Source organism: Pituophis catenifer, unplaced genomic scaffold (assembly GCF_029215685.1).
Source record: "Pituophis catenifer annectens isolate HBS135680 unplaced genomic scaffold, rPitCat1.0.hap2 SCAF_1, whole genome shotgun sequence".
Taxonomy (NCBI): domain Eukaryota; kingdom Metazoa; phylum Chordata; class Lepidosauria; order Squamata; family Colubridae; genus Pituophis; species Pituophis catenifer.
This window is the reverse complement of record NW_027256881.1, coordinates 70,169,585-70,190,007: the sequence shown is the minus strand read 5'-3', so window position 1 is coordinate 70,190,007 and position 20,423 is coordinate 70,169,585. Positions and strand designations below refer to the sequence as shown.

Sequence of the window (20,423 nt, the reverse complement as noted above, 5' to 3'; positions counted from 1 at the left end):
TACGTGGCCTGTGCAACTAGTAGCTGATTCAGAGAGCGAGGAGGCTGGTGTGGTGCTGCACCAGCAGCCTGTGCAGCTGGCACTCGAGTCAAACAATGAGGAGGCTGGAGAAGATGTGGTGCCAGAGGCGGGGATTCTGTCAGGGCCTTCAGAACCTCCAGAAGCTCCCTTAAGTGAAGAGGACGAAGAGGACGAGCCTCTTCTCGATGCATGGGCGCACAGAACTGCCAAAAGGCAAGAGTGGTTCCTCAGGAGGAGGTCTCCTCAAGAGTAAGGCTTGGGGCTAATTGGCCACTCCCTTAGCCTATTTAAGGAGGAACGCCGACTGAAGCAATTTGCAGGGAACAACTTCGTTCACATATCTTCGTGTCTTGTCTTGCTTATCTTATCAGCTTCCTGCAAATTGCTTCTGGGCATTCTGCCAACCACAGTAAGCTTTCGGTTATTATTCTTTGAATTATTGGCAGCTATTAATGCAGTTAATTAACAGCCGTTGTTGTAAAAGACTGATTTATTTATTAAACCAAGGTTTGAACGGACTTTGTGTGTGCTGCGTTCTTTGGGGTCCATAGCTGGGGCAGAACAGTTACTCTTTATTGTAAAGCTACATTGAATCTTTTGCCCTGTCCACTATTCAGTCGTGGGCTATGCTGTCTCTTATCTGACCTTTCCCTTGGCTTATCTCTTGGTCCAGTCTCTCAAGGTCTTTTCCACATACCATCACAAAAGCTGGCAACCCTAATGCTTACTATTTACTTATGTATTCAAGACCATGTTTGTAAAAAAATAAAGTTTGATAATATATGGAATTCTTTGTGCTCTTTTCCTGTCATTTTATTTCTAAATTATAAATGTTCTTTTCCTTTCAAAATCTCTGCTCTTACAAGAGGTACTTTGCTTTTACTTATAGTTTAATTTTTGAAACGTTAAGTCTATCATGCTGCTTTACTTGAATAGATAATCTTCTGGTTCTCCCTCTTCTCTGATTTTGTTGTTTGACCCTTACAATTCATTGAAAGTGTACATGTCTAAGAAAGGGATCAATTGAAAAATGGATCTTGGATCTGTTCCAATTCCTATTCAAAACCATGCTGTTGCCAACTAAATGTATATGCAAAACATATAAATGCAGGCAAAAACGGAAAAGAAAAAAAGGAAACTGGTATAAATTTTAATGGTCAAATTACTGTATTTCTATTTCTGTGGTTCTTAGTATTTTCTTAAAGCTCACTCACAACCCTTCCACTTATTTACTTTTGTCAATTACAGGCACTAATTCAAAATTAATATACTACTCACCCTGCTTTCCATTGTACATTGTATTTTTTGGCTTATCTACATTAGATACTTTAGGTCAATCAAAATCAATCTACAGTTATTTATTCTTCAGTTAACATTCAAAATACCCATGCATCACATAACCAAACCTGACATTTTTTGACATTTTTTATGGCAGTCATTAAGCAAATGCAATGGTTATTAAGTGAAAAACAGTTGTCATTAAGCAAATCAATTTTGAGTGTTTTTTTCTGGAAACTGACAAAAAAGGTCACAAATTGTGGTCACATATCAGAAATGACTGTAAAGATGAACTGGCTGCTAAGTGCCCCAAATGTGATCATGTGACCATGGGGAGAGGTGTGGCCATTGTAGCTTCAAAAACAGGTCATCCTTAGCTTTTGGGGGTCTGTCACAGGGGTGAAATGTAAAATGTGTTACTACCGGTTCTGTGAGCGGGGGGGGGGGGGGGGGGAATAATGTGACTGGGTGGGCGTGGCCAACTTTTTTTAAAAAAAACTTTTCAAAGCATTTTTTCTAATGCTTTGAAAAGCCTCTGGCGATCAGGCAACTCAGCTGGGATCGTCAGAGAGGCTTTTTAAAAAATGCTTTGAAAAGCCTCTCTGCCTAGGCAACTCAGCTGGGAACATTAGAGACTTTTCAAAGCATTTTTTACCACCTCTTTGGCCAAGAGATTGCAGAAAAAAATGCTCTGAAAAGCCTCTGAGCCGCATGATCATCAGAGGCTTTTTTTTTTTTTTTACTTTTAAAAGCATTTTTTCGTTGGAAGAGGTTGTAGAAAAAATGTTTTTAAAAGTAAAAATAAAAAAGCTTCTAATGATTGTGCGACTCAGCTGAGCATGGTGGGGGGGGTGCAGGGATTTTTGCTACTGGTTCTCCGAACCACCCGCCACCATCGCTACCCGGATCGGGCGATCCGGTCCGAACCGGGAGCATTTCACCCCTGGTCTGTCATAACATTGAACGATCGTTAGACAATCAGTCATAAGTTGAGGACTAACTATATATACAGTATCTACATCTATAGCTACTGTATATATTGTGGAATATGGTACCTCTCTGAGCCTGCTTTTTACAATAAATCCCATAACAGGAAAAGAAACCGAGTGAAAGATATGGTGCAGTTTTACAAGTGACAACAAGAAAAGAACAATAGCAATAAAGCAGGCAGCTCATGGCTGAACCTCTTTTATTAAACTAACTGCCAAAAGGGAACAAATGTTAATTTGTTTTTAAAGTCATATGACTCTAGGCTACAGCATTTCTGTTTTCAAAAATAAAGAACAAGTCAAAGAATATGTCAAATAAAAAAAAGAGATTCATAGTCAGGAAAACAAAGGCAGTTTCAGCGTGGCACTGACGTATAGCACAATGTGACTGTGTGCCCGCAGAGGAATGTTGCGGCTTAATGGATACAAATATGCCATGCTGAGAGAAATGTTGCTGTAGCAGTGAGGGATAAGAAAACGGTGACGCTTCAGATCTTACTAAATTACATATCCCATTAGTCCTTATTTTGTTTATGATGACTAAGGTCAATTAGAATTGCAGTCCCAAACCATTTAGAGGACCATATGCTTTTCACTTGAGTACAATCATTCGGTTGGCCAAATTTTATTCTATCTCCATTTCCATGTGAGCAGCATAAGAAATGTTTTATTAACCCATGGAAGTTTCTAATGTGGCAGCATAGGCTAAAATTTGCCTCACACCATGGCTAAATATGCCAGATGTCTAGTGATAAGGGCCTAAAGCAGGGGTGAAATGTTAAAAACTACCGGTTCGGTCGAATCGGTAGTAAATAAAAGCTACCAGTTCGGTCGAACCAGTAGTTAGCTACCGGTTCAGTACTGCATGCGCATGCGCAGTATGTGCCAAAAAGAAGCTTGAGAAGGTAAGTAGAATAGCGAGGGGGGGATCAACTGTGGCACACAAGAAATCCTGCTTTCTAGCAAAGCGAAACCACGCGGCACAGGTGATCGTCAAATTGTAGCTTTTTTAAACTACCGGTTGGACCGAACTGATAGCTAACTACCGGTTCACCCAAACTGGTAGCTTTTTAAACGCGCAATTTGCATTTGGTGCATACTGCACATGCACACACAGCATGCATTTGGTGCACATGCATGCACACAGCACGCACTTGGCATGCAGCACGCATGTGCGGCCAGCAAACTGGTAGCAAACCGATTCAGATTTCACCATTGGCCTAAAGATGTGGCTTTGACAGTCGGCTTGGGGCTCCAGTGAGAGGACAGTGCAATAGAGATGGTTGATTGAGTAATAACAGATCCCATCTCCCCCCCCCATTTCACCCCCACCCTTCCCATGTCTCTTTGGTTTTAATGTTTGATATTAGCTTTTTATGTTTTAGGTTAGATGTAACTGTGATAAGATGGGTGGCCAATACATACATACATACTGTACATACATACATACATACATACATAACTCAAGTGTTGGTGCACTCAAAACTTCTGTTGGCAAGGAGTTCCACTGATTAAATGTTCTAACTGTCAGGAGATTTCTCCTTAGTTCTAGGTTGCTTCTCTCCTTGATTATTTTCCATCCATTGCTTCTTGTCTTGCCTTCCGGTGCTTTGGAGAATAGGCTGACCCACTCTCAAATCTCATCTGCTGAAAAATTTCAGCTAGCAGGGTCCAGGAGAAGAGCGGTTTCTGCTGTGGCCCCACCCTCTGAAATATTCTCTCGATGGAGGTGAGGTCAGATCCCACACTCCTGGCCTCCTTCGGGAAGAGCTTTAAAACCTGGCTCTACCAGCTGGCCTATGGCCCTGATAGGAGCATTCTATGCCCAGTGTGGGTGACAAGGTAGAGAAAAGATTCTCACCCCACCCCTTTTTTCAGGACAAAGTTGATGTATCTCTTCCTTGGCTACAGATCTCTAGCCAAGGAAGAGGCTACAGGCTACAGATTTACAGATCTGTAAATCCATATGTGATGGTGCGTTTTAACTAGACTCCTGGTGATATGCAGCATCAGGGGAAACACTGCTTTTATCGTTTGCTCAACTGCAGGAATACTCCTATCAATACCTTTTTTACACAACAGTCCAGTCACAGTCATTGAGCATTACCTAAATGGTATATATTATTTGAAAAACATGGGCAAATAAATCAGGAAGTGATGAAGTGACGAACAATTTCATTAATAATTTAAGAAGCCTGCCATCAAAACAGTTGCAAAAATAGATTTAGTAGCAATATAAGATTGGCGGGGGGGGGGGGAAGAATTGGTAGATGAAAGCAGAAACTGAAAACAGACTGAGGGGGAAAAAATAATGCCTAAGAAGCAGGAAAGCAGGACTCCAGTTATATTATCAATAGACTGTCCTAATGACAAAAAGCAGGAATAGCCATTTGGCTACTTTGAAGGACAGCCTGTGATTAGTGTTATTGTTTTATATTTTTGGTCTTTGACTGCAGGTCAATAAAATATATTGATATAAGTATAAATCTCTGAAACATTTAGAAAATGTAATGTTAAAGATATGGGGGGTGGGTGGGTGGGGGAAACAAGTGCAGCTATAATTTATCGGGAAGTAAAGTGTGTCTAGCAAGTTCAATAACAATTCTGGATACTTGGATCTAAGGAACTGATTCAAATAACTGTCAGCCCTGCAAGATAAACCAAACTAAGAAACCAATTGCATATATAAATCAGGGCTACTTTCATTGCAACAGCATGACTGTAATGTTGTTGCTTGTATCCTTATGTTTTATATTGATATTGATTGTTCCTAGTATGATTTGATTGCTTATTAGTAGCCTATGACTATCATTAAGTGTTGTACCTTATGCTTCTTGATGAATGTATCTTGTCTTTTTATGTACACTGAGAGCATATGCACCAAAGACAAATTCCTTGTGTACCCAATCACATTTGGCCAATATTCTATTCTATTCTATTCTATTCTATTCTGTTCTGTTCTGTTCTGTCCTGTCCTGTCCTGTCCTGTCCTGTCCTGTCCTGTCCTGTCCTGTCCTATCCTATCCTATCCTATCCTATCCTATCCTATCCTATCCTATCCTATCCTATCCTATCCTACAGTAATAGAATTTTGGGAGACTAAATGTGCTTCCACCCCTCCTCACTTTATCTTTAAGTGAACCAGGGAGGGCCTGAGATGTTTTCTCAAGTTAATTTCTTATTGTGGGCTCAAACCCCTCTTATCTGACCCTTACTTTGGTACTGGTTCCATTTCCTGTTGTTCAAGATCACTCCCTATATGCCCTCTACAATGACAGATCCACTCATGAATCTACTATTCAACAATTGCCTTTCCCTGCAGTCTGGCTTAGTTTGCCTTCTAAAACATCTGTACCAGTGGTGGGTTGCTCCCGGTTCTGTCCGGTTCTTGCGAACCGGTAATAAAAGCAGTGGGAGGCTCCACCCACCAGACGTCATAATGGACAAACTGTGCATGCACAGAAGTGCGCACATGCTCCTGTTACGAACCGGTAGTAAAGTAAGTAGAACCCACCCCTGATCAGTACCCTTCTGATTCTAATAGTTTTATAGCGGGGAGTTCTTTAATAGTGCTATGTGAGATTTCATGTACTTGTAATGAATAAGATTTTCTTTATTAATCTGATTGGGATCCAGGGATTCTACTGACCATGGCACCAGAGTTCTTCATTCATCTTTTGCTTCCTATGTTTCATCTTAAAAAATGTGACCTGAAAATAGCATTCTCCAGGAGGGAAGATGGGGAAAAGATCCTAAGCTGTAGTATCAAATCATGGGATCCTCTAGATTTTGTCTTGGAATGTCCTTGATAAAGGGAATCCACAAGCAGGGACTAAGATATAAACTAGTCTTGGAGTAGGTCTTTCTTGCTCCTTTGATATAAAGACTATTTGGGAATTGTCTGATACTGTAATAGTATGAGGGAATGAACTTAGAAAATAGAATAGAATAGAATAGAATAGAATAGAATAGAATAGAATAGAATAGAATAGAATAGAATAGAATAGAACAGAATAGAACAGAACAGAACAGAACAGAATAGAATAGAATAACAGAGTTGGAAGGGACCTTGGAGGTCTTCTAGTCCAACCCCCTGCCCAGGCAGAAAACCCTACACCACTTCAGACAAATGGTTATCCAACATCTTCTTAAAAACCTCCAGTGTTGGAGCATTCACAACTTCTGCAGGCAAGTTGTTCCACTTATTAATTGTTCTAACTGTCAGGAAATTTCTCCTTAGTTCTAAATTGCTTCTCTCCTTGATTAGTTTCCATCCATTGCTTCTTGTTCTACCCTCAGGTGCTTTAAAGAATAGTTTGACTACCCCAAGATAGGAGGAAGAGCTGTACAGAAAAAGAAGAGGTGTGTGAAGTCATCTCAGAAGGGACCATCCCTAGTTTTATGGAAAGCAAAAATAAAGGAGGGAAGAAATAAATATGCAAGATTCTGTTACTGTAGCCTTACAATAAATATAGCATGGTTTCTGCTTCTTGTCTGGATTGCATCAAAGAAATAGCATATACCAAATAGATCAGGGGTCTCCAACCTTGGCAACTTTAAGACTTGTAAATTTCAACTCCCAGAATTCCTCAGCCAGCAAAGCTGAGAGAGGAATTCTGGGAGTTGAAGTCCACAAGTCTTAAAGTTGCTAAGGTTGGAGATCCCTGATCTAGATAACATGATTGATCAATAGGTCTGAAATGCTCAAACAGCTTATGTCTCAGCAAGCCTCTTTACTGCACTGAACTGCCCAGATATACTTCACACAGAGACCTAAATAACAACAATCCAATGCTCTTATTTCCTGATTTTATAAAACATTGTCAAACGTTTACAGCATTTAAAGAAAGCTCGGGAGGTTTTTTTAGGAGCCAAATATTCTGTGATCTGGGAGATCCATATCCAGTCTACTTTTTAGAGCAGAGTGGACAACCAATGGCCATCATGAAGCTCCACAGCAGTGGTGGGTTGGCCCTGGTTCGGACGGTAGTAAAACCGGTGGGAGGCCCCGCCTATGGCCCCGGATGTCATCATTGGCGATCTGCACACGCGCAGAAGCTTCTGCGATCCCATTGCGAACCCGTAGTAAAGGTAAGTAGAACCCACCCCTGCTCCACAGCACCCATATGAGACTTCCATTTTTTGTTCTGAGGTAAGGTTACGCTTAAAATTGGTTTTTAAACCTTGCAGAAAGCTTAAGGCACCCATTGCAGGTCTTTTGAAGTTTAGGCCATTTTTTCTTTTTGGGGGGAGTATTCAAGGGGCAAAATGAAGCACATTTTGTTCCTATCCCATTCTTAACTGCCCCCCCCCCCATTGAAAATGGTCTTGTATTTTCAATTTTGCTAACTTTGGTGATGTCATCATTTCACCAGTGTGCTCCTGTGACAATCCCTTCAAAATAGTACAGGAGAAAAGAGAGCCCTCGGACTGAAAAAAGATTGCCCATCTCTGTTTAACAACAAACATGGCATCCTTTAAAAAAACTATGTTGTAAAATTTCCTCCTGAACTGTTTTTCTCACCGACTGCCTCCACAAAAGTGGTTAAAAGCAGAATTATGGTTCCAGGTTGGAAAAACTAATTAGGTGAAGGGAAGTAATATATATATAAAAAAATCAAAACTGCTTAATACCTCAAGATCAGGGGTGAAATGCTCCCGGTTCGGACCGGATCGCCCGATCCGGTAGCAATGGAGGCAGGTGGTTCGGAGAACCGGTAGCAAAAATCTCTGCCCCCCCCTCCCCATGCCCAGCTGAGCCGCACGATCATCAGAGGCTTTTTTTTTACTTTTAAAAGCATTTTTTCTACAACCTCTTCGGCCAAAAAAATGCTTTTAAAAGTAAAAAAAAAAAAGCCTCTGATGATTGCGCTGCTCAGCTGGGATTGTCAAAGGCTTTTAAAAGAAACCCCCCCTTTTTTTTCTTTTAAATGCTTCTGCCGAACCAAGCTGAGTTGCTTGATCGGTAGAGACTTTTTAAAAAAGCCTCTGGCGATCAGGCAACTCAGCCTGGATCGTCAGAGGCATTTAAAAGAAAAAAAGCCTCTGCTGATTAGGCAACTCAACTGGGATCGTCAGAGCCTTTTGAAAGCATTTTTTTACAACCTCTTCGCGGAAGTAGTTACCGGTAGTAACAAATTTTAGATTTCACCACTGCTCAAGACTAATTATATCTGAAGCCCCAACTCCTTACCTGCTTCAGTTTTTTTCTTAAATGTCAGAATGCATTTAATGTATAGATCTTCCATGTCACAAATTTTTGGGTTCTTGTAGCCCTGATGCATATCACTAACGTACAATCCAAGCAAGGAAACAGTCACTTTCATTCATGCTTTTGCTGGAAAAACATACTAGGTTGGATCAGATTTAAAACCAGTCTCATTCAAGAAAGTAAAAAAGAGCCAAATAAGATACTCAAGAGTGCAAGGGTGTCAAACTCGATTTCATTGAGGGCCACATTAGGGTTGTATTTGACCTCGGGGGGCTAAGTGGGCATGACTAGGGTAGGCATGGCCAGCTCGACATTACTCATGTCAGGGGCACCAGTGGTGGCCCAAGCACTCTGCCAGCAAAAACAGAGCTTGGGAGGGCTAGAGTGACCCTCCTGAGCTCCGTTTTCACTGGCAGAGGGTTGCAGGAGGTCATCGCAGCTGAAAACAGAGCTCGGAAGGGCTGCTTGCGGCCCTCCCAAGATCTGTTTTTTGCTGGCAGACATACTACAGGCCAGTTCTTCACTGTTTCCAGAGTGGCCCAATGGGCCAGATCTAAGCAACCCGTGGGCCGGATTCAACCCGCGGGCCTTGAGTTTGACACCCCTGCTCTAGTGTAGTACAAAGTTACTTGAGATACTTCCAGCGTTGCTTGTTTTGCATACCCTTGAAAATACATCGGGTCTGGTATTTAGACTGATGTTCCTATTCAAACAGTTAAATGAGGTATCCAATAAACACTCAAAATTACTATTATTTTAAGAGGGATTGATTGCCTAAGTGCTTTCTTTTACTATTTAATTTATGCTACACTCAATGGACGTAGGTATTTTGAGCCTACAAATCAAGAATCAGTTATCAGTCAGTCAATCATTGGGGAATCTGGGAATTATAATTCCATCAAAATTGGTGTGCACCCAGCTAGGGATTTAGACATCATGAATAATATTTATCATGTAATGTTGAGAGTTCACACCAGTGGTGGGTTGCCCCCAGTTCAGACCGGTTCACAAGAACCGATAGTAAAACTGGTGGGAGGCTCCGCCCACTGACCCAGACCTTGTCATAGGTTATCTGCGCATGTGGGTGCTATGCGAACCAGTAGTAAAGGTAAGTAGAACCCACCCCTGGTTCACACAAAATGATTGAAAATTTACAAATAAAGTTGCAATGTGTAATATTCAGGGCAGGGTTCCAGACATGCTTACTCTGGAGACCTCTAGTCAGCCATGCCTTCTTTCAATAAACTGCATTCTACTTCCCTTTAACCTTACATTTACACAGCCTGTCATCATTCCAAAGGCAACAGCCATGCTCGTGCTTTTCTACATCAACAGTGGTTCCCTCAAATTTGTTTTTCATTTTCTCTCATGCATGAACTGTGTTGTTTTAGTTACACCAAGATCAGCACCTGAGGAATGAGTTCACCATACAGAATTTAAAAGCTGATTTTAGGCTTGCAAAGTAAGTCAGATTTAAAACTAGAACATGAAACTCTTTTCTATCCTATCCAAATATACAAGTTCTTTCTTTAAAGTTCCTTTGATATTCACACACATAAAGATAACGCCATTGCTTAAAACTATGTAAGCCAAACTTTTGTTATTGTTCATACTACATTGCTTCTCAGGGACAAACAATGCAGAAAAATAGATTCAAGTTTCTATTTCAGTTTTCAGTATTTGGGGAAATCAGAATGCCTGCAGCTCCTTAGGAGTAAAGAAGATACAGAGAGAAAAGGCGCTGGAGATTAGATATATCATGGTCCTAACTAGATTTGATTTTTTTTCTTCCTTTATCAGGTTGGTCAACAACACATGGGTGGTAATTTTTTAAATTAGAACAGACAGCAATTCGAAACAAGTAAATTATTCTCATAAACTATGATTAACATTGTGACTACATGTGCGTATTCACCATTGAAATCATTACAGGAAAGGAATGTATTCCACCAGGAATATCTTTTGAACAAATGCTTTGAAGTGAAGGCTGTCAGCCAATTAAAGAAATCGAAATTAATTGTATGAATTTGGATTGATTAATCAATTCCATCTGCACGCAGAAAGCATTCTCTCTGGCTTTAGAGGATGGAAGCATCTGTCAAAATGTGAGGAAAGGAGAAGGAATGTCTCTTCTAAAATGGCACTTTGCCACAGTGAGTTTTTGCATCAATATTTGTTAAGATTGTTTTTTTTAAAAATCTTACGCTTGTTTAATGGGACCAAAACATGTTATGAATTTATACAGTAAATTATTGAAGTAAACATTGTAGCCAGTTAAAAATTAGTAATATGTGTGCAAAACCACAACTAGTGTTTCAAATGGCCCAACAGACCTGGCTCTTTGCCCAGGCCTTTGGCAAGCATGATTGAAGCCCCTGCTTCTTCTTCCTTTTCTTTGTTCCCATCTGGTTTTGTTATCTCTGCCACCTTTGTTCCTTTTTTTTTTTTTTGGTTTTGCATTGTTTTCTTGTTTTCAATGTTTTTAACAACTTGTAAACTGTGCAGTGTCACTAGGAGTTGGGTGGCATATAAATTTAATAAATAATAATAATTCATTTATTTCATTAATCTTGTACAACTATTTTATTTATTAAATTTATTTGCTGCTCCACTTGTGTCAAAACCACGTCGGGCAGCTTTTTAATATATTGTTAGCTATAATTATTTTATCATCTCATGAATCATGAACAGCGAACCTAAGGGGGAAAAAATTAAAGCTCATTTGACATTATTTTGGTCACATTTTTGTGATTTCACTGAAAGTACTCTATGGTTTCTGACAGTAGACAAACAGTGACAAAGAATGTTTGGCAAATGGAACATATCTTTGTGGTTATGATTTCTAGCTGCAATATATTAAAAAGGCTACTGAAGCATTTAGATGCACTATGTAGGATATGAATTATGAATGTTGTTGCATATGAAATGTACTTAAAATGAATGTGGCTTCTCAAATTATGCTCCTAGGGCATCTTCTCAGCCTTCTTCCAACTTCAATGTTTTGCAACCCTGAAATTCTGTTATATAGAGAACATATAAAATATAGAAGGCTACTCATGATCTATTCAGGCTAGACTATTGTAATGTACTCTATGTTGTAAAGATGATTTTGAATCTTCCTTCTGTTCTCAATTCAGTTGTCTGATTTTTGAAGGATTAGACTCTCAACTGAACTCAAACTCAATTATTACTTCAACGTCTTTCTTTATTCAGCTTATTGCACTCATCAACAAGGAAACCTCTTCCTTGTCCAAGAGGAGAGGAGGGGGAGGGGAGGGGAGGGGAGAGGAGGGGAGGGGAGGGGAGAGGAGAGGTCTTACAGAATGGATGGGCTGGAGAGAAAAGTTGGAGAGTGTAATTAGGGGTGTAGAGCAGTTGCTGATTCCTGGCTAGGAAATGTAATGGTATGTGGGAATGACCTTGGGAGATAGGAGGAAGAGCTGCATCCTAGATGATGATCTGATAAACAAGGAAGGAAGGGTACTTTCAGAGTTTCAAAATTCTATTAATGTAACCTTACAATAAAGACAGATGTAGAAGTTCTGATTGTGGTTCTTGTCTGGAGTACCTTGCTAGACCTAACATCAATCTTGCAAGTCTAAAAGAACCCTTCTCATCTCTCCCACGATCATTCCCACATACCATTATATGAAGGGAAAAGAAAGATCCAGGGGGTGGCTTCCCTGAAAGAAGGGAAATGAAGACCCAAAGGAATGAAAACTCCACCCCAAGCCTAAGAATGAGGAGAAAGGAAAACCCAGCTGGCAAACTCAACACCCCAGAGGGGAAGGAAGGGATCAGTCATCAGTGGAAACACTCTGATCTTTGGAGAATGACTGGGCAGAAGACCCTGGGAAATGTTCTTCCCCCCCAATGGAGAAGCCGTAGGTATTTGGCTAAGCAGTTCCAGAAGGCGATCAAGCCGCATTGAGCATATTCCAGTACATTCCAACACATTCCTTTCTTTTTATTCTCTCTCTTGTCAAACCCAGAAACGGAGAGTTGGGGAAATAGAGGAAAAGGGGGAAGGAATCAGGATTCATATCTTGGAGGGAGTTTTAGGAGGAAACCTGACACCAGTATTGTATGCCTGTTGCACCTGTTGCAATTACCTGCAGTAAATAATGTCACTGTATGTAAAAAGCATAGAAACCTCCATAGGCTTGTTTTTCTGCCACCCTTGCAAAACAATAAACCTCTAGTTCAAAAAAAAAAAAAAAAAAAAAGGGAACCCTGTTACGTTGTGACAACCATGTCTGTTGAAACATGAACATTAACTAGCTAATAACATATAATAATCCCTATGTCAACTTGCAAAACTTTCAAGTTGCCATGAGCAGGAGGGAGGGAGAACTGAAGTGAATTCCATACATTTTTCTGATCGCAAGCAGAAGAAGGGTGTTAGGTTTCACAGCCAGCCAAAGTGGTTAATTGGAGAATGTGATTTATGACATGGCCAGGGGGGAGGGGAGAGACAGGGTCAGAGGGGAACGTAAATCTACGTGGGGTCAGTCCTGACTGCATCCAAGTATTGCCGGAATGGTGCTCCAAATAAATCACTATATTTTCTTTGAAGTTTGGATCATGGCTCATGAATTAATTAGGGCATCTTTCGGAAACTTGACAGTCAGGACTACTTTTAAAAATCTGTAAAGATTACCAGGTTTCCTGAATCCTGGACTCTCCAACAGCTCCCCGATGTCTCGGGTGCTGGGAGGGAAAATTAGGCAACCATGGCCGGAGATGAGCTATCTGGAGAGAGCCTAATTGCAGCCGGAATGCAGCCTCCCTCGGACATCAAAGCTGAGATGCCTGCTTCAGCGACAGAAGCAAGAAAAGATGAGTATTGGGGGGAGTTAATCTCTAAGGCAGCTGAAGTCGAGTTTCCCCACCCCAATGCCCTGAAAAAGGGGAAGCCCCTGAGCGAGCTGGAAAGAGTGGAATGGAGGTTGGACTGGAAACAAGCCAGGCTTCCAAAGCCCCTGGGGAGTTCCAGAGAGCAGCCAAGGAAGGAATTTGACCAAGCCACCCTTCCCGATGAGGGGCTGTCGTGCAGGCCAAAGGAGAGGGGAGGAGCAGTGGATCCCTTTGAAATGAGGAGAAGCAGACAGGAGCACAGCCCCCCTTCTCCACCCATCAGAAAGAAGCTGTAACCAGTGTCTTTCCCACGCAGCAGGCAGGCTGCCCAGGGCAGACAAACCCCTCTCTCCCTCCAAACTAGAACTGAGGAAGAGGGCCAGTTACATCAAATGCAAGCATACAGAGACCAACAGGGGGAGAGAGGAGCAGTGCTGAGTGAACTGCCCCAGTTCAGAGGAAAGTTTGATGGGGACTCTGACCAGCTAGCTCTATTCCTTGACTCAGCTGAGATCCACCTAGAATGTTATGGACACCTCTACCCATCCCCCAGAGCTATGGTGAATACCATCGCAGAGGGGCTAGAGGGGGAAGCAAGGAAATGGCTAGCAGCCCTCCACAAGAGGAGAGCCCCCCAACTGCAAGATGTAGATGACTTCCTACGACTGCTAGAGGCCAGATTTGAGGAGGCAGAGGAAGACCTGTATGCAGAGGATGAGCTCAGCTATCTAAAGCAGAGGGGCCGCCCCATTAAAGAGCACATCCACGAATTTAGGAGAGTTGTTGGGAGGCTACCCCCTTTGCCAGAGCAGTTGCTAGTGCACTTTTTCAGAACAAGCCTGGACAATCAAATTGCCCAGGTAACCGCTTACTTGGACATCCCAAACCAGCTCTCTGAGTGGTTCTGAGTAGCAATAAAAGTCGACAGTGGATTGCGTGCCAACAACATGAGAGAGCAACCAGACACGAAAGACAGGGAGCAACCCGACCTGAAACCAGCTGAAGTGCTACAGATGTGAGGGGAAGGGCCACATGGTATCTATGTGCATGACCTGAGCCCCAAGGCCTAGACCAGAGCCACCACCCAGGGCACAGCTGGAACAAGGCCCCAAACGAGCCAACAGGTCCCGGAGGGCCCTCCGGGCTGAAGAGGTCCCTTCCCACCCAGCCAAAGGGGGGGGGGAACACCAGGCAACAATGACTAGTTGCCAGAATCCTATGATAGTGAGGACGAGGGTGAAAACAACCCAATGATGAGGGAACCAGTCCACCCTTTTGTTTTCCCAATACGCCTCACAGCCCCAAAAACAGGGACCCAGGAGGTCTTTCAAGCCCTGATAGACTCAGGCTGCACTAGATGCTTGATCAACCTAACCACAGTCCTGAAACTGGGGATCAGAGCAAAAAGACTGACCCACCCAATCCGGTTCGAACAGGTTGATGGGTCCCTAATGGGGGGAGCCTATGCCACTCACTGACTAAACCAGTGAGGCTAGAGCTAGCGGATCACTGGGAAGTAATTCAATTCGTAATAGCCCCCAAAATGACAGATCCAGTCATACTGGGACTCTCGTGGCTAGACAAGTGGGGACTCACCATCTGGTGGCAAGGGGGTACCCGCAGACAATAGCAAAGGGGCCCCAACCCCTCCCTCACCAGCAAGCAGAAATACCGCCCATGCAGGGAACCCTCCAAAAGAGCACACCAGAACAACTGGCAGCCACATCTGACAAAACCCCAGAGACCGAACAGATCCCAAAGGAATATCAGGACCTTGCAAAAGTATTCAGCGAGGCCGAGTGCAACATCCTGCCTCCCCACCGTGAGGCAGATTGCGCCATCGAAATCATCCCTGGGGCGAAACTACCTAAACCCAAATTATATGCCATGACGCCCCGTGAAATGCAAGAAATGCGGAACTACATAGACAAGAACCTACAAAGGGGTTTCATTGAGCCAGCCAAACCACGGGTCGCGGCACCGGTCCTTTTCAAAGAGAAGAAAGACGGCTCTATGCATCTGGTGGTTGATTTTAAAGCTATCAACGCTGTCTACGTACACAACTTATATCCCCTTCCCCTCATGAAAGACATGCTAACCCACCTGGCCAAAGGGAAAGTTTTCACCAAACTAGACCTCCGCGAAGCCTACTACCAGATACGCATCAGGGAAGGAGATGAGTGGAAAACAGCATTCAACTGCTCCCTAGGAAGTTTCCAATTTAAAGTGATGCCATTTGGACTGCAGGGAGCCCCGGCAGTGTTCATGCAATTGATAAATGAGGTTCTGCATGAGCACCTCTATAAGGGGGTCCTCGTCTACCTAGATGACATTCTCATTTACACAGAAACCATAGACGAACACATACCCCTCGTCCGCCAAGTGCTGGAAAAACTGCTGGGGGCAAACCTATATGTCAAGCTATCAAAATGCGAGTTCCACCAGTCACGGCTAGACTATTTAGGCTACCGAGTGTCAAACGAGGGGATAGAAATGGATCCAGCCAAAGTACAATCAGTCCTAAACTGGCAACCCCCTTGCACCCGCAGACAACTGCAAAGCTTCCTGGGGTTTGCGAACTTCTACAGACAATTCATTCCCTCTTTTGCAAGAATTGCTAAACCTCTGACGGACCTCCTAAAAACAGGGAGTCCAGCAACAAAACCCCACCCAGGACAACCTCTACAGTGGGACCTGACCTGCCAACAAGCATTCGAAACACTAAAAGAAATGTTTGCAAAAGAACCAGTCTTAAAGCATCCTGACCCCGAACAACCCTTCGTCATCCAAGCAGATGCCAGCGATGTGGCCGTGCTACTCCAAAAGAATAGCCAAGGGAATCTACAACCTTGTGCCTACATATCCCACAAACTCACCGACACAGAAAGACGATGGGTGACGTGGGAAAAGGAAGCATTCGCAGTGAGATGGGCGCTGTTGACCTGGCAACACCTGCTAGAAGGAGGCCAGAAACCATTCGAAGTTTGTCGCCTAGGCAAGTACGGTGGGCCCAATACTTCAATCGTTTCAACTTCGAGCTGAGACACATCCCAGGGGGAAAAAACTTTCTGACCGATGCCCTCTCCCGAATGCCTCAATACAACAGTGAGCGGGAGCAGGTAGTGAATGCCATCATCCCCTCTGCCTAAGGAGTAGGTCAAGTAATCACCAGACGGCAACATCGTGACCAGCAAGGCCAACCTGCAAGTGACTTAATGACAAGACTCAAAACTGAAACATCGGCGGACCCCTGGTTCCGAGACAACCAACATCTCTTAACAAAAAGGGATGACCTAGCATGGAAGGGAACAAAACTCTATGTCCCAGAGACTCTACGCACCCTGATCCTCAAGAGAAGCCACGACATTAAACCAGCGGGACATTTTGGCTTCCTAAGGACTCTGCACTTAGTACGAAGACAGTTTTGGTGGCCCCACATGAGAAAAGACGTAGACAGTTATGTGAAAAGTTGTACCATCTGTGCCACGATGAAAAAACGACTGGGAAGACCTCCCGGGCTGCTGCAGCCAGTAGCTGAACCAACAAGGCCATGGGAGGAGATTGCAATGGACTTTATAGTAGAACTATCGAGGAGTGGTGGAAACACAGTGATCTGGACTGTAATAGACTTATTCTCCAAACAGGCACATTTCATACCCTGCAGCGGGCTACCCTCAGCCCGCCAGTTGTCCAAACTGTTCCTAAAACACATCTACTGCCTGCATGGAGTACCCAGAAGAATCATCTCCGATTGAGGTGTCCAGTTCACAGCAAAATTCTGGAGAGAATTCCTACGGTCCATAGGGTCATCCTAAGGCCTCAGCTCAGCATTTCACCCGAGCACCAATGGGGGGGCGGAGAGACTGAATGCCATGGTAGAGCAGTACCTGAGGTGCTACGTGAACTATCAGCAGTCCAATTGGGCGGACCTCCTATCTTTCGCTGAGGTTGCGTATAATAATGCTGTTCACAGTAGCACGGGGCTAACCCCGTTTAAGATAGTGAGCGGCATAGACTTTGTCCCAATCCCTGAGTACCCAAGGGAGCCTCTCTCCTCAGTCAGCTTGACCGATTGGATGGCAACACTGAAAGCAACCTGGGAGAATGTCAAGAAAGCGCTAGCTAAGGCAACACAAACCTATAAGAAACAGGCAGACAAACACCGAGCTCCCCAAAGGCCTTTTCAGTTGGGGGAGAAAGTTTACCTCTCCACAAAATATTTGAGGTTAAAACTTCCTAGCAAGAAATTGGGACCAAAATTTATAGGACCATTCCCCGTAGTAAAGATAATCAACCCAGTCACAGTGCAATTGAAGTTGCCCTGATTGCTAGGGAAGATACACCCGGTATTCCATAGTAGCCTCTTAAAACCCGTGGTTGGATCGACCTTGAGGCCACTACCCCATGAGCCCCCAGGCCCCGTGGTCATAGGGGGCCAGACCCATTATGAGGTGCAGCAAATCCTCAATTTGAGGTGGCACAGGAGGCAACTCCAATATTTAATCAAGTGGAAGGGTTACCCCTTATCAGAGGCATCTTGGGTAAAGAGTTGAAACATCCAGGCTGATCGCCTTATAGCCAAATTTCATGCAGAAAATCCAAACAAGCCTGGTGGTGGGTCACATCCCTAAACTCTACATCTGTACTCAAATTGTTTTGCTTTGTGCAGGTTGCCCTTGGGAAGTGAGGGGAGCCGAATGTCAACTTACAAAGCTTTCAAGTTGCCATGAGCAGGAGGGAGGGAGAACTGAAGTGAATTCCATACATTTTTCTGATCGCAAGCAGAAGGAGGGTGTTAGGTTTCACAGCCAGCCAAAGTGGTTAATTGGAGAATGTGATTTATGACATGGCCGGGAGGAGGGGAGAGACAGGGTCATAGGGGAACGTAAATCTACGTGGGGTCAGTCCTGACTGCATCCAAGTATTGCCGGAATGGTGCTCCAAATAAATCACTATATTTCCTTTGAAGTTTGGATCATGGCTCATGAATTAATTAGGGCATCTTTCGGAAACTTGACACCCTACTGATTTCAAATCCCCCCAAGGCCAGAATGCTTTTATTTTTCCCTGTAGCTGTTGAATCAATAACTGTTGACATTCAGGGCAGTCATAGCTTGCAAACTGCTCCCTCCCCATAGAGTTTTGCTGCCTTTTGCAACAGAGAAATGTGAGGTGACAACTCTATTCTGAGTGTTTAAATATATAACTTTTTAAAAAAGAAAATGGCTAACATTCCATCAAAAACCATTAGTGAAATGCATCATGAACAATCGCCAAAGTTATCCCCACAGTCTACAGAAAGCTCTAGGATATTGTGAACTACATTTCGTTTGAACCCCACATTTTGAATAAAAAAGAGAATACATTTATAATACTTTTATCTTACTTGTAATTTCTTTCCCAGAACTTGACTGGTCTGGCGTATGAAGTGAGAAAAATGACACTCCCTAGAAATGGACTCAAGGGAGTAGAAAAGATTGCAGTGGCCAGAGTCTGACAGAAAAGCATTGCAGAGTCTGAAGACTTCAAGTTAAGGTAGTATAAATAGTAAATTCACTGGATTTTACAATGTCCTTTAGATGCTTCCTGATTTACTTTCCCAAAAGATAGGTGCAGAAGTTATGTGTAAGAGCTAAAGAAGAACTGTGATTATTTAGAATTTGATGTAATGAAAATATTGAAGCTACAACACAATGAACTCATAATTCATACTAATTTGGGACAGAAAGTCATAATATAAGTGCAAGGGGAGCGGACATGCACAGGAAACAAATGGAAAAGATTAGTGGAGAGCAGCAAAACCCTCGGAGAAGTCCATATCAAATAATGAAATGAGCAACTAATGTAAATATTACAGGTTTCTCTGCCTCTAGTAAGTTGAACATTTATCCTTGAAGTTAATACTGCTATCTTATCTCAGGTTTGTCTTAAAAATAGTGCTTTTAAATGCAAACATATACAAAGATTCAACCCATACAAATATTCCCCTGAAATGAAAGGAAAAAAGGCTTGCAAATTCCTAATAAAGAAAAAATAAATATAGTGTAATCTGCCAGAGTACTGTAATCTTTAAAATGCATTTCCCCTATCATTTAGAAAGTATTTCATCTAGTATGTAAATATGGAACCTTAGAGGGGGGGAAAGATTTTTCTCAACTTGGCAGAAAATTGTTTATACAATTTGTGAAAGTATCAGGGACGTACTGTCCTTTTTTTAATTACATATACAACTGCACAACAAATAATAAAACACATTTCTCATTTCCTATCTTACCGTACTTTTATCTATTCAATAACACAAATTTCATTTTCCCAAGTATTGTACATAGCTAATCCTCTTGGAATGATGTAACTTTAAAAAAGGAACAAAACAAAACAAAACAAACAATGGTGGTCTGTATAAATTACTCACAGGCCTCAGGCTGAATACAGAACAAAACAGCAAACAGCTTTCTTAAAAGGATATGAGGTATTGCAAAGAGCTGAGCAAACACATGGAAAGATGAGCCCCAGGCAATTTGCCAAGGAGCAATATAAGTCATTATGAACTGTAATTTCTGTAGTAGATCCCATAGCTGAAAATGAAAGAGAAAAAAAAAATGATGATAGCATCCATAAAGTCTATTTTTTAAAAACCCACTAAGCACTTGGGTTTCTGTATTTACTACAAGTGTACAAAGATTCTTCCTAACACAGTTATACCCGCAATCATCAAAATGGAATTCTTTTTATAATCCGAGGACAAGAGTCAGAATAATCTCATGAAATGTGTCTGCTACAAAAAACAGAATGTTTTACATTATCTCATTTAAAAAACAGGATTTTCTGTTTTAAAAAGGTATCTTCGGTAACCCATACAATCCCAAATTGGGTGGGGTGAGAGCATAAGCCGTGATAAATTTTGGGTCAAAAAAATGTATAAGGATGTTCAACTCCATTTTATTAGCACATTCCATGCCTCGTTGTCCTAAAATGAAATTCATTGTTAGGAAAAGAAATAAGGCCAGGCTGCATCCCTCCTGCTTTCCCTAAGATCTGATATTTATTGAAGGTAGTCCTCGATTTAT

The 20,423-nt window shown here is 42.4% G+C and overlaps 1 protein-coding gene across 1 annotated transcript in view; it reads right to left on the bottom strand.

The window, feature by feature from the left end:
* The window catches only part of PCNX2 (pecanex 2), a 115,383-nt gene that overhangs the window by 28,196 nt on the left and 66,764 nt on the right, over positions 1-20,423 (bottom strand). Inside the window, 2 exon segments of the mRNA XM_070950838.1 lie at positions 18,743-18,870; positions 19,821-19,931. Of these exon segments, the coding sequence (XP_070806939.1) occupies positions 18,743-18,870; positions 19,821-19,931 (239 nt within the window).